At 40.4% G+C, this 15,582-nt stretch overlaps 1 protein-coding gene across 1 annotated transcript; it reads left to right on the plus strand.

Annotated features, from left to right (window-relative positions):
• Nucleotides 1-5,010: 5,010 nt before the first annotated feature.
• Nucleotides 5,011-13,493, plus strand: faslg (Fas ligand (TNF superfamily, member 6)). Its single transcript, XM_061978264.2, has 4 exons — nucleotides 5,011-5,313; nucleotides 7,742-7,784; nucleotides 7,861-7,935; nucleotides 12,587-13,493. Exons 1-4 carry the CDS (start codon nucleotides 5,026-5,028, stop codon nucleotides 13,006-13,008), a joined length of 828 nt encoding a protein of 275 aa, XP_061834248.2. The 5' UTR covers nucleotides 5,011-5,025; the 3' UTR covers nucleotides 13,009-13,493.
• The last annotated feature ends 2,089 nt before the right edge of the window (nucleotides 13,494-15,582 follow it).

Here is a 15,582-nt window from a genome sequence, read left to right on the forward strand (position 1 = left end):
ATGAAAGTTAATTTGCAATACGAAAACCAGTTGACAAAATGAAGTACAACTCTGGACGAGTTTTTACTGTGTACTTTTTTTGAGGGTGGGTTTTATTATTGAGTGATGAAATGATGATGAGTTTGATTGAGTAGGCTAAGGAGTCTTCTGGAACATCTCCCCCTAAAAGTGCCTTCCAAGAACTGTCAAGTGGTTCGGGTGAGATTTTTTCAAGTGGGCCTGCAAAGGACCTGGTGCTGAAGTGAGCAGAGTGACTCTCTCAGTTGTCTGCACCACCTTTTTTTAAATGTGGCTGCACCGTCTTGCCACACCGCTCAGGAGAGCTGAAATATTGCCGCTTGGCAAATATTCATATTAGAGACAGAAAAGGGGAACACACTAGAGGCGCATGCAAGAGCTTAAAGAAAGAATCTGGGTTAAAAGGAAAATGTTTAAAAGTAGGACAGTGAGTCATTTCTTCTTTTTTTTGGAATCCGATGACTTAAGTGTGGGTCTGCTTCCTCACCCCCCCACGTAGTAAAACCAGTGGTATTGCAGTATTTCATAAACAAGTGAGTACAACCTTCATATATTTGAAACCATATACAAACCCCAAAACTAGTAAAGTTGTCACGTTGTGTAAATGGTAAATAAAAACAGAATACAATGATTTGCAAATCCTTTTCAACTTATATTCAATTGAATAGACTGCAAAGACAAGATATTTAATGTTTGAACTGAGAATTTTTTCTTTTTTTGCAAACAATCATTAATTTAATGGCAGCAACACCTTGGCACAGGTGCATTTTTACCACTGTGTTACATGGCCTTTCTTTTTAACAACACTCACTAAACGTTTGGGAACTGAGGAGACCAAATTTTTGAAGCTTTTCAGGTGGAATTCTTTCCCATTCTTGCTTGATGTACAGCTTAAGTTGTTCAACAGTCCGGGGGTCTCTGTTGTGGTATTTTAGGCTTCATAATGCACCACACATTATCAATGGGAGACAGGTCTGGACTACAGGCAGGCCAGTCTAGTACCCGCACTCTTTTTGAAGCCACGCTGTTGTAACACGTGGCTTGGCATAGTCTTGCTGAAATAAGCAGGGGCGTCCATGACAACGTTGCTTGGATGGCAACATATGTTGCTCCAAAACCTTTCAGTATTAATGGCGCCTTCACAGATGTGTAAGTTACCCATGTCTTGGGCACTAATACACCCCCATACCATCACACATGCTAGCTTTTAAGCTTTTTGAACTTGACGTCCACAGTTTCCAAAAACAATTTGAAATGTGGACTTGTTAGACCACAGAACACTTTTCCACTTTGCCTCAGTCCATCTTAGATGAGCTCGGGCCCAGCGAAGCCGGCGGCGTTTCTGGGTGTTGTTGATAAATGGCTTGGCTTTGCATAGTAGAGTTTTAACTTGCACTTACAGATGTAGCGAACAACTGTAGTTACTGACAGTTTTCTGAAGTGTTCCTGAGCCCATGTGGTGATATCCTTTACACACTGATGTCGCTTTTAATGCAGTACCGCCTGAGGGATCGAAGGTCACGGGCATTCAATGTAGTTTTCGGCCTTGCCGCTTATGTGCAGTGATTTCTCCAGATTCTCTGAACAGACCGTAGATGGTGAAATCCCTAAATTCCTTGCAATAGCTGGTTGAGAAATGTTGTTCTTAAACTGTTCGAGAATTTGCTCACACATTTGTTGACAAAGTGGTGACCCTCGCCCCCTCCTTGTTTGTGAATGACTGAGCATTTCATGGAAGCTGCTTTTACACCCAATCATGGCACCCACCTGTTCCCAAATAGCCTGTTCACCTGTGGGATGTTCCAAATAAGCGTTTGATGAGCATTCCTCAACTTTCTCGGTCTTTTTTGCCACTTGTGCCAGCTTTTTTGAAACACGTCGCAGGCATCAAATTCCAAATGAGCTAATATTTGCAAAAAATAACAAAAGTTTTCCGGTTCGAACGTTAAATATCTGGTCTTTGCAGTCTGTTCAATTGAATATAGGTTGAAAAGTAGAAATGTCCGATAATATCGGCCGATAAATGCTTTAAAATGTAATATCGGAAATTATCGGTATCGGTTTCAAAAAGTAAAATTAATGACTTTTTAAAACCACTCTGTACGGAGGAGCAACCATTCTCCCGATTTCCACCCGGACAACAATATTGGGGGCGTGCCTTAAAGGCACTGCCTTTAGCGTCCTCTACAACCTGTCGTCACGTCCGCTTTTCCTCCATACAAACAGCATGCCGGCCCTGTCACATAATATATGCAGCTTATTACACACACATAAGGGAATCCAATTCATACTTGGTCAACAGCCATACAGGTGACACTGAGGGTGGCCGTATAAACAAGTTTAACACTGTTACAAATATGCGCCACACTGTGAACCCACACCAAACAAGAATGACAAACACATTTTGTGAGAACATCCGCACCGTAACACAACATAAACACAACAGAACAAATACCCAGAACCCCTTGCAGCACTAACTCTTCTGGGACGCTACAATATACACCCCCCGCTACCACCTACCCCCCCCCCCCCACCTCAACCCAGCCCACCTCAACCTCCTCATGCTCTCTCAGGGAGAGCATGTCCCTTTCAAGCTGCTGTTTTGAGGCATGTTAAAAAAAAGAATGCACTTTGTGACTTCAATAATAAATATGGCAGTGCCATGTTGGCTTTTTTTTTTCCATAACTTGAGTTGATTTATTTTGGAAAACCTTGTTACATTGTTTACTGCATCCAGCGGGGCATCACAACAAAATTAGGCATAATAATGTGTTAATTCCACCACTGTATATATCGGTATCGGTTGATATCGGAATCCCCCCCCCCCCCCCCCCCCCCCCATCTCCCGAATTCGGAGGTATCAAGGTTGGCAAGTATGCTCTAGTATACTCTGGACTGAAGCTGTGTGCCTTCATTGTTTTTGTAGCTGTTGTTTTGAGGCATGTTTAAAAAAACAAATAATAATAATGCACTTTGTGAAAGTCAAAGTATAGTATTTCCCATAGTTGTAGTGAGTATCAGGATTATCTCAGGGAGAGCATGTCCCAAATTCCAAGCTGCTGTTTTGAGGCATGTTAAAAAAAATAATGCACTTTGTGACTATGGCAGTGCCATGTTGGCACTTTTTTCCATAACTGGAGTTGAAGTTGTTCTCTTATTTTGGAAAACCTTGTTTTTGATTGATTGATTGAAACTTGTATTAGTAGATTGCACAGTACAGTACATATTCCGTACAATTGACCACTAAATGGTAACACCCCAATAAGTTTTTCAACTTGTTTAAGTCGGGGTCCACGTTAATCAATTCATGGTAAAGTTACATTGTTTAATGCATCCAGCGGGGCATCACAACAAAATTAGGCATAATAATGTGTTCATTCCACGACTGTATATATCGGTATCGGTTGATATAAATAACACGGTTCAACGTCTTATTGACTGCCTGCACGACATCAAAGTCTGGCTTTCAGCTAACTTCCTGAGCCTAAATGAAGATAAAACAGAAGTTATGTTGTTCGGTCCAAGTCGCTCTCCCTCCCCCAACGTTGACCTCGGCACTCTGACCCCGCATCTCAGCGACTTTGTCACAAACCTGGGGGTAAAGTTCGACTCAGATTTTAAATTCGAAAAACAAATCAGCAGCGTCGTACAAAAAAGCTTTGATCAACTACGCCAAATAGCGAAAGTGAAACCGCTTCTGTCAGGACATGATCTTGAGAAATTAATCCACGCCTTTATCTCGACTCGTCTTGACTACTGCAATGCCCTGTATGTTGGCATTAGCCAGGCCTCCCTCGCCCGCCTGCAGCTCGTGCAGAACTCTGCTGCTCGTCTGCTAACACAGACCCGCAGACGTGAGCACATCACCCCTATTTTAGCGTCCCTTCACTGGCTCCCTGTGCGTTATCGAATCAATTTCAAACTCCTTTTATTTGTTTTTAAATGTCTAAACAACCTCGCGCCAACCTATCTCTCCGACCTCCTTCAGCCTTACTGCCCCACCCGATCCTTAAGATCAGCCGATCAGCTGCTGTTGACGGTCCCTGACACAAGGCTGAAGCTTAGAGGTGACAGAGCTTTCGCCGTTGCTGCTCCCAAGCTCTGGAACGACCTACCCCTGAGTGTTAGACAAGCCTCCTCTCTTCCTGTTTTTAAATCTCTCTTAAAAACATACTTTTATTCCATGGCTTTTAACACTGAGTGATATCCATCCTGCAATGGCGCCCCATAATACACCTGCTGTGAACCTGTTTTTATGTTTTTATTTATTCTATTTTTTTTTTTTTTTTTTATCATGTTCTGTTTGTGTTGTGTTGTGTTTGCTCGGTACTCGTATTATCTTTTAACCTGTCCATTGTACAGCACTTTGGCTACCCCTGTGGTAAATTTTAAATGTGCTTTATAAATAAAGTTGATTTGATTTGATTTGATTTGATATTGGAATCGGTAATCAAGAGTTGGACAATATCGCAATATCTGATATCGGCAAAAAAGCCTTTATCGGACATCTCTATTGAAAAGGATTTGCAAATCATTGTATTCTGTTAGTATTTACCATTTACACAACGTGACAACTTCATTGCTTTTGGGGTTTGTGCAAGTTTGACCCTTCCAAGAAACCCTCCTGGTCCCGCCTCACACTTTAGAGTAGTCAGTGTACAGCTTGCGCAGCAGTGTAGCTGTACCCCCAAGGAACGTAGGTCAACACCGACATGGTGGTTGATTGAGTCAGTGGCTGCACTTATTTTGGCGACGCCGCTGTAGACGGTTGGAAATGTGAGTTTGTCGTCCGAATGAAGGCGTCGTTGGTGTTTCTACCCTGGTTGTGTCGTGCGGTGGCTGCATGAAGCTTGCATTGATGACGTCCGTGCAGGCCGTCGCGTGTGCGCGTGGGAGGAACCTGTGGTTGGAGGTGTTCACAGCAGAGTGTACACCCCCTTGCATGCAAGACCACACACACACACACACACACACATACATAGAGTACATGGCAGTTGGAGCAGCACCATGAGCAATGACCAGAGTAATCCCTTCCCACAAATGTTGGCTGTGGATGGAGGTCAGTTTCAGCACCACAGACCCGACCTGCTTCCAGGTTTGGTTCCCTGCTGGTCCTTCCCGCCTGCCCTGGAAAGGCCGAGGGGTCGGAGGGCAGGCGGCGGCGGCGGCTACGCGGGTGCCATCCCCAGGCTCGCCACGGTCATGCTGCTCTTGTTTGTGCTGGTGTTTGCGGCGCTGGGCTTCGGTGGGTACCAGATCCACAAAATGCAGATGGAGATGAGGGACATGCGCAAGGTAAGGAACTCGCACAGGATGCGCTGTCAATAGGCGTGGGTTTGATGGCAACTTTCAATCAATTTGATTGATTGATTGAGACTTTTATTAGTAGATTGCACAGTACAGTACATATTCCGTACAATTGACCACTAAATGGTAACACCCCAATAGGTTTTTCAACTTGTTTAAAGTCGGGGTCCACGTAAATCAATTCATGGTACAAATATATACTATCAGCATAATACAGTCATCACATAAGTTAATCATCAGAGTGTATACATTGAATTATTTACAATAAAAGTGGTCGTTGTCGGCAGGATTCGACCCCAATGGATTTCTAGTCCATCGCCTTAACCACTCGGCCACGACAACATCTTGCCGTTGTTAGTTCTGTTGCGAGTTTGCTCCGTTTTACAAAACGAAGCAGTCACACATCATATAGTCTATAACAGGGGTCGGCAACCCGCGGCTCTTTAGCGCCGCCCTAGTGGCTCTCTGGAGCTTTTTCAAAAATGTATGAAAAATGGAAAAAGTTGAGGGGAAAAAATATATATTTTTTGTTTTAATATGGTTTCTGTAGGAGGACAAACATGACACAAACCTCCCTAATTGTTATGAAGCACACTGTTTATATTAAACATGCGTCACTGATTCGAGTATTTGGCGAGCGCCGTTTTGTCCTACTAATTTTGGCAGTCCTTGAACTCACCTTTGTTTACATGTATATCTTTCTGCGACTTTCTAGGACGTGTTTTATGCCACTTCGTTTTCTGTCTCATGTTGTCCACCAAACTTTTAACGTTGTGCATGAATCCACAAAGGTGAGTTTTGTTGATGTTATTGATTTGTGTGGAGTGCTAATCAGACATATTTGATCACTGCATGGCTGCAAGCTAATCGATGCTAACAGGCTATTTAGGCTAGCTATATGTACATATTGCATCATTATGCCTCATTTGTAGCTATATTTGAGCTCATTTAGTTTCCTTTAAGTCATATTAATTCAATTTATATCTCATGACACACTATCTGTATGTAATATGGCTTTTAATTTTTTGCGGCTCTAGACAGATTTGTTTTTGTATTTTTGGTCCTTCTCTTTCAACATTTTGGGTTGCCGACCCCTGGTCTATAATTAAAGCCTAACCAAGAATTCATTGTGTCCGATAATGAACTAAAGACACAATCATCTTGACTTTGAACACACTGCACATGAGCGAATGAATCGCATACTTAGTCAACAGCCATACATGTCACACTAAAGGTGGCAGAATGAAGAACACCAACACTGTCATAAACATGTGCCATGTGGTGAAACCACACTAAACAACAACATTTTGGAAGAATATTTGCACCGCACCGCAACACAACATAAACACTAGTGAAGTGAATTATATTTATATAGCACTTTTCTCTAGTGACTCAAAGCGCTTTAAATAGTGAAACCCAATATCTAAGTTACATTTAAACCAGTGTGGGTGGCACTGGGAGCAGGTGGGTAAAGTGTCTTGCCCAAGGACACAACAGCAGTGACTAGGATGGCGGAAGCGGGGATCGAACCTGGAACCCTCAAGTTGCTGGCACGGCCGCTCTACCAACCGAGCCATACCGCCCCACTACAGAACAAATTCACAGAATTCCCTGCAGCATCAACTCTTCCGGGACGTCACATTATAAACAAACGCCATGGGTGGATCTACACCTGACATCCACTGTAATGATACCACGTACAATAGCGTATCTAGTCGATACTACTATGATTACATCGATATTTTTTAACATCACAAAATCTTCTATAAATTCAGGAAATATATTTCTGGACACATGAGGACTTTGAATATGACCAATGTATGATCCTGTAACTACTTGGTATCGGAATCGACACCTAAATGTGTGGTATCATCCAAAACTAATGTAAAGCATCAAACAACAGAAGAATAAGTGATTATTACATTTTAACAGAAGTGTTGATAGAACATGTTAAAAGAGAAAGTAAGCAGATATTAACAGTAAATGAACAAGTAGATTAATCATTCATTTTCTACCGCTTGTCCTTAATAATTTTGACAAAATAATAGATAAATGACACAATATGTTACTGCATATGTCAGCAGACTAAATTAGGAGCCTTTGTTTGTTTACTTACTAATAAAAGACAAGTTGTCTAGTATGTTCACTTTTTTATTTAAGGACAAACTTGCAATAATAAACATATGTTTAATGTACCCTAAGATTTTGTGTTAAAATAAAGCCAATAATGATATTTTTTGTGGTCCCCTTTATTTAGAAAAGTACCAAAATACTTTTGGTACCGGTCTGGGACAACACTAATACACACACACCGAGCACCCACTGGCAGACATGTAGATCGGTGCCAATGGCGTCCCTTTAATTCTGAGGAAACTGAGACTTGGCGGTAACCTTTGATGTCTTGTTTCGCCGCCAGGCCAAGACCCTGCAGGAGCCGAGCAGAGGGGAGAAACTAATCGGTGAGATTTTTTTTGTTGTAAGCGAAACCGCAACGTGGCCGAACTGTGCAGTGAGTGAACCATGTGATGCTTTCAGGTGTCGGTGCAGAAGGCGGAGGGAAACGAGAGGAGAGGAAAGAAAGAGAGGAAAAGGCCGCGGCGCACATGCTAGGTAACGTTTTTACTCAAAGTGTTGGGACGCACCTTTACATTTACTATGGAAGTAGAATTATATATATCAATGTGATATTAATACATATGCATATATTAATAAATATACAAATACTAATGTGATATACAAATAAATAATTTGTATAAATAAAAGCGTATTTGTAAATATACTTTTGAGATTTGAACATATATACAAATAAAATTTATAAATATAAAAATGTGGCATACAAATAAATCAAGAATTTGTATAAATAAACGCGTATTTGTTAATATATTTTTGAGATTTGAATATAAATATGATTGATTTTTGTATTTGTATTTGTATTGAATTTGCTTATGTGGATCGCTTTTTTGCTTTTGTGTCGTTGAGACATTCCTACCACAAACCAGATGCACAAATAAATGTGGAGTTATACACTCCCCTGAACAACCAGCAGAGGGCACTGCAGCCAGAGCGGTCTGGGTCACAGACATGGTCAGTGTCTGGTTCAAACACTGACGACATCTATTAAACGAGACAAGAAGCAAGGAACTAAACAGAGACAGAATTAAATTTGGCTCAATTGAGGAGAGACATCTGGGCTGTACTCTTGAACAGTCTCCACTACGCTCTGGCGAAAGATTGTACGCCTCTTCTTCCTTATTTGGACTTTTACACGATTACATGGAAACAGCTGTTTCTAAGGGACAGGGGTCGTAAACAGCCATTGCCTTTGATTAAAACAGTTCAAAGAAGAGGTCCCTGTAGGGGAGTCAGGCCCTGCTTCCTCTTCGCTTTGTAGATCTCGGGTCAAGACAATATCTTTCTGTTGATTACAATACATGAAAGAAACAGAACATCTTCATGTTGCTTCTCATCCTACACAGTGGAGTTTTACAAGCCTTCTGCTTGGTAGATCAAAGACAGCTTTTGTCTTCTCGCCGGGAACTCATGGAAAAACAAAGTTTTGTGATAACTTATATACAATTATTCTGACAGTCAGACACTGGCAAGCCAACGTCGTCGTCACATCAACACCTGTAAAAGCTGAGTGACTGACTAAACTATCTAGTAGATACAACCATGGCACTACTACAACACACCTGAAACAGTTATCAATACTAGTTATTACTTACCCATCCATTTAATCCACTATATGACCCTCCCTAGTGTGCCTCTGATTGGCTCGCCAGTGTCCGACCGACCATGTCTGTGACCCAGACCGCTCTGGCTGCAGTGCCCTCTGCTGGTTGTTCAGGGGAGTGTGTAACTCCACATTCAAACTCGGTCACATTTATTTGTGCATCTGGTTCGTGGTAGGAATGTCTCATCGACACAAAAGCAAAAAAGTGTGTAACTCCACATTTATTTGTGCATCTGGTTTGTGGTAGGAATGTCTCATCGACACAAATGCAAAAAAGTGTGTAACTCCACATTTATTTGTGCATATGGTTTGTTGGAGGAATGTCTCATCGACACAAAAGCAAAAAGTGTGTAACTCCACATTTATTTGTGCATCTGGTTCGTGGTAGGAATGTCTCATCGACACATAAGCAAAAAAGTGTGTAACTCCACATTTATTTGTGTATCTGGTTTGTGGTAGGAATGTCTCATCGACACAAAAGCAAAAAAGTGTGTAACTCCACATTTATTTGTGCATCTGGTTTGTGGTAAGAATGTCTCATCGACACAAAAGCAAAAAAGTGTGTAACTCCACATTTATTTGTGCATCTGGTTTGTGGTAGGAATGTCTCATCGACACAAAAGCAAAAAAGTGTGTAACTCCACATTTATTTGTGCATCTGGTTCATGGTAGGAATGTCTCATCGACACAAAAGCAAAAAAGTGTGTAACTCCACATTTATTTGTGGTAGGAATGTCTCATCGACACATAAGCAAAAAAGTGTATAACTCCACATTTATTTGTGCATCTGGTTTGTGGTAGGAATGTGTCATCGACACAAAAGCAAAAAAGTGTGTAACTCCACATTTATTTGTGCATCTGGTTTGTGGTAGGAATGTCTCATCGACACAAAAGCAAAAAAGTGTGTAACTCCACATTTATTTGTGCATCTGGTTCATGGTAGGAATGTCTCATCGACACAAAAGCAAAAAAGTGTGTAACTCCACATTTATTTGTGGTAGGAATGTCTCATCGACACATAAGCAAAAAAGTGTATAACTCCACATTTATTTGTGCATCTGGTTTGTGGTAGGAATGTCTCATCGACACAAAAGCAAAAAAGTGTGTAACTCCACATTTATTTGTGCATCTGCTTTGTGGTGGGAATGTCTCATCGACACAAAAGCAAAAAAAGTGTGTAACTCCACATTTATTTGTGGTAGGAATGTCTCATCGACACAAAAGCAAAAAAGTGTGTAACTCCACATTTATTTGTGCATCTGGTTCATGGTAGGAATGTCTCATCGACACAAAAGCAAAGAAGTGTGTAACTCCACATTTATTTGTACATCTGGTTTGTGGTAGGAATGTCTCATCGACACAAAAGCAAAAAAGTGTGTAACTCCACATTTATTTGTGGTAGGAATGTCTCATCGACACAAGAGCAAAAAAAGTGTGTAACTCCACATTTATTGGTGCATCTGGTTTGTGGTAGGAATGTCTCATCGACACAAAAGCAAAAAAGTGTCTAACTCCACGTTTATTTGTGCATCTGTTTTGTGGTAGGAATGAGTCATCGACACAAAAGCAAAAAAGTGTGTAACTCCACATTTATTTGTGGTAGGAATGTCTCATCGACACATAAGCAAAAAAGTGTATAACTCCACATTTATTTGTGCATCTGGTTTGTGGTAGGAATGTCTCATCGACACAAAAGCAAAAAAGTGTGTAACTCCACATTTATTTGTGCATCTGCTTTGTGGTGGGAATGTCTCATCGACACAAAAGCAAAAAAAGTGTGTAACTCCACATTTATTTGTGGTAGGAATGTCTCATCGACACAAAAGCAAAAAAGTGTGTAACTCCACATTTATTTGTGCATCTGGTTCATGGTAGGAATGTCTCATCGACACAAAAGCAAAGAAGTGTGTAACTCCACATTTATTTGTACATCTGGTTTGTGGTAGGAATGTCTCATCGACACAAAAGCAAAAAAGTGTGTAACTCCACATTTATTTGTGGTAGGAATGTCTCATCGACACAAGAGCAAAAAAAGTGTGTAACTCCACATTTATTGGTGCATCTGGTTTGTGGTAGGAATGTCTCATCGACACAAAAGCAAAAAAAGTGTGTAACTCCACATTTATTTGTGGTAGGAATGTCTCGTCAACACAAAAGCAAAAAAAAGTGTGTAACTCCACATTTATTTGTGCATCTGGTTCGTGGTAGGAATGTCTCATCGACACAAAAGCAAAAAAAGTGTGTAACTCCACATTTATTTGTGGTAGGTATGTCTCATCGACACAAAAGCAAAAAAGTGTGTAACTCCACGTTTATTTGTGCATCTGTTTTGTGGTAGGAATGAGTCATCGACACAAAAGCAAAAAAGTGTGTAACTCCACATTTATTTGTGGTAGGAATGTCTCATCGACACAAAAGCAAAAAAGTGTGTAACTCCACATTTATTTGTGCATCTGGTTTGTGGTAGGAATGTCTCATCAACACAAAAGCAAAACAAAGTGTGTAACTCCACATTTATTTGTGGTAGGAATGTCTCGTCAACACAAAAGCAAAAAAAAGTGTGTAACTCCACATTTATTTGTTCATCTGGTTCGTGGTAGGAATGTCTCATCGACACAAAAGCAAAAAAAGTGTGTAACTCCACATTTATTTGTGGTAGGAATGTCTCATCGACACAAAAGCAAAAAAGTGTGTAACTCCACATTTATTTGTGCATCTGGTTCGTGGTAGGAATGTCTTATCGACACAAAAGCAAAAAAGTGTGTAACTCCACATTTATTTGTGGTAGGAATGTCTCATCGACACATAAGCAAAAAAGTGTGTAACTCCACATTTATTTGTGCATCTGGTTCGTGGTAGGAATGTCTCATCGACACAAAAGCAAAAAAGTGTGTAACTCCACATTTATTTGTGGTAGGAATGTCTCATCGACACAAAAGCAAAAAAGCGATCCACATATGCAAATTCAATACAAACACAAATACAAAAATCAATCATATTTATATTAAAATCTCAAAAATATATTTAAAAATACACGTTTTTTTATACAAATTCTTGATTTATATGTATGTCACATTTTTATATTTATACATTTTATTTGTATATATTTTATTTATACAAATTATTTATTTGTATATCACATTTGTATTTGTATATTTATTAATATATGCATAAGTATTAATATCATATTGATATATATAAGACGATTCTACTTCACACTTTAGGGGAGCTTGCAGGTAAAGCTTGAGAAATACCTTTTTTTTTGGTCCGAAAAATCAGTTTACCAGTTGGAATGTTAAATATCTTGTCTTTGCAGTCTATTCAATTGAATATAAGTTGAAAAGGATTTGCAAATCATTATATTCTGTTTTTATTCAACATTTACACAACGTGACAACTTCACTGCGTTTGGGTTTTGTATATTTAACTGTAATGCTAACCAGTCATCTGGTTCTATGGTTATCATCACACTTCCTAGAAAGATGATGGTTTGTGTTTCTAAGAAGTTTCAATCGTCTACTTTTATAGGTCGGGTCGAAAAGGTCGACTTCCGCAACACCTTGCGGTGGGACCCGCGGGTGGGCCACGCGTTCACCGCCGGGGGCGTGGCCTACCAGGTGGAGGACGGCGCCTTGCGGGTCAACCAGAGCGGACTGTACCACGTCTACTCGCGGGTGGAGCTCATCTTCCGGCGCTGCTTGCCCACGTCCGCTTTTGTCCACAAGGTGTTCGTGATGAGGACGGGGCATCCCTTGCAGCCCTTGATCCTGATGGAGGCCCACCGGGCGGGGTTCTGCTCCCGGGCGGCCGAGCACGCCTGGACGGCCGACAGCTACCTGGGTTCGGCCGTGCGGCTGGAGGAGAGCGACAGAGTCCTGGTGAGCGTGTCCCACCCCCAATATCTGAGCCACTCGCATGACGGCAACTTTTTCGGCTTGTACCAAATCTGAGGAGCGCACCTGTCATGGCGGCGATTGCGCAATAGACTTGCAACACTAACAGAGTGGGTGTGGTTTGAAAAAAAAAAAAAAAGGTATTTATTCATCCCTTTATTGTAAGTGTCATACCATCATGTACAGCAGTGCTTCTCACACTTTGCACCACCTCAGAAAACACTTGGCCCTCCAAGTACCAGCAAAATGCATTACAACACAGTAGCGTAGTAGGCCGAAGTATACATTAAAAACAAGGCAGATGTTTTATTTAACAAGCATATTTCACATTTTGGGCCACTGCAGCGTTACACACAGTTTTCGAACGGTAACACTGTGTTTGAATATTGAATATAATATTGAATATAACACCAGCAATGAAGATATTATATTAATATATATTATTTCTCACCAAAGTGGAGGGGTAAGAGAGGATGTTGTCCCGGGGGCCCCCAAAACACAGAGGGGGTGGGGCCTTGGGCTTTTGTAACGTTTGAAGATGTTTTTTGTCATTTTAATAAATTATTTTACAAAATATGTCGCAAATGTTGATATAAAGTGAATGTGGCTGTGAAATTTCAATGGGGAGGTTGCATAATAACATTTTTGGAACATAGAAGAAGTTTTGTATAAGGTTCACTTTTTTCATCTCATTGCACATAACTGTACTCTCTCTCCATTAAAGTTAGAAACACATAGTTTTTAAGATTTTAAATATATATATATATATATACACATATATATAAATGTGTGTATATATATATATATATATATGTGTGTGTGTATATATATGTATATATATATATATATATATATATATACATATATGTGTGTGTGTATATACAGGTAAAAGCCAGTAAATTAGAATATTTTGAAAAACTTGATTTATTTCAGTAATTGCATTCAAAAGGTGTAACTTGTACATTATATTTATTCATTGCACACAGACTGATGCATTCAAATGTTTATTTCATTTAATTTTGATGATTTGAAGTGGCAACAAATGAAAATCCAAAATTCCGTGTGTCACAAAATTAGAATATTACTTAAGGCTAATACAAAAAAGGGATTTTTAGAAATGTTGGCCAACTGAAAAGTATGAAAATGAAAAATATGAGCATGTACAATACTCAATACTTGGTTGGAGCTCCTTTTGCCTCAATTACTGCGTTAATGCGGCGTGGCATGGAGTCGATGAGTTTCTGGCACTGCTCAGGTGTTATGAGAGCCCAGGTTGCTCTGATAGTGGCCTTCAACTCTTCTGCGTTTTTGGATCTGGCATTCTGCATCTTCCTTTTCACAATACCCCACAGATTTTCTATGGGGCTAAGGTCAGGGGAGTTGGCGGGCCAATTTAGAACAGAAATACCATGGTCCGTAAACCAGGCACGGGTAGATTTTGCGCTGTGTGCAGGCGCCAAGTCCTGTTGGAACTTGAAATCTCCATCACCATAGAGCAGGTCAGCAGCAGGAAGCATGAAGTGCTCTAAAACTTGCTGGTAGACGGCTGCGTTGACCCTGGATCTCAGGAAACAGAGTGGACCGACACCAGCAGATGACATGGCACCCCAAACCATCACCCAACCATGCAAATTGTGCATTTCCTTAGGAAATCGAGGTCCCAGAGTCTGGAGGAAGACAGGAGAGGCACAGGATCCACGTTGCCTGAAGTCTAGTGTAAAGTTTCCACCATCAGTGATGGTTTGGGGTGCCATGTCATCTGCTGGTGTCGGTCCACTCTGTTTCCTGAGATCCAGGGTCAACGCAGCCGTCTACCAGCAAGTTTTAGAGCACTTCATGCTTCCTGCTGCTGACCTGCTCTATGGAGATGGAGATTTCAAGTTCCAACAGGACTTGGCGCCTGCACACAGCGCAAAATCTACCCGTGCCTGGTTTACGGACCATGGTATTTCTGTTCTAAATTGGCCCGCCAACTCCCCTGACCTTAGCCCCATAGAAAATCTGTGGGGTATTGTGAAAAGGAAGATGCAGAATGCCAGACCCAAAAACGCAGAAGAGTTGAAGGCCACTATCAGAGCAACCTGGGCTCTCATAACACCTGAGCAGTGCCAGAAACTCATCGACTCCATGCCACGCCGCATTAACGCAGTAATTGAGGCAAAAGGAGCTCCAACCAAGTATTGAGTATTGTACATGCTCATATTTTTCATTTTCATACTTTTCAGTTGGCCAACATTTCTAAAAATCCCTTTTTTGTATTAGCCTTACACAATATTCTAATTTTGTGACACACGGAATTTTGGATTTTCATTTGTTGCCACTTCAAATCATCAAAATTAAATGAAATAAACATTTGAATGCATCAGTCTGTGTGCAATGAATAAATATAATGTACAAGTTACACCTTTTGAATGCAATTACTGAAATAAATCAAGTTTTTCAAAATATTCTAATTTACTGGCTTTTACCTGTATATGTATATGTATATGTATGTATATATATATATATATATATATATATATACATATATATATGTATACACACACTCAAATATATATATATATGTTTGTGTGTGAGTATATATATATATATATATATATATATATATATATATATATATATATATATATA

This window comes from Nerophis lumbriciformis, linkage group LG18 (genome assembly GCF_033978685.3).
Source record: "Nerophis lumbriciformis linkage group LG18, RoL_Nlum_v2.1, whole genome shotgun sequence".
Lineage (NCBI taxonomy): Eukaryota > Metazoa > Chordata > Actinopteri > Syngnathiformes > Syngnathidae > Nerophis > Nerophis lumbriciformis.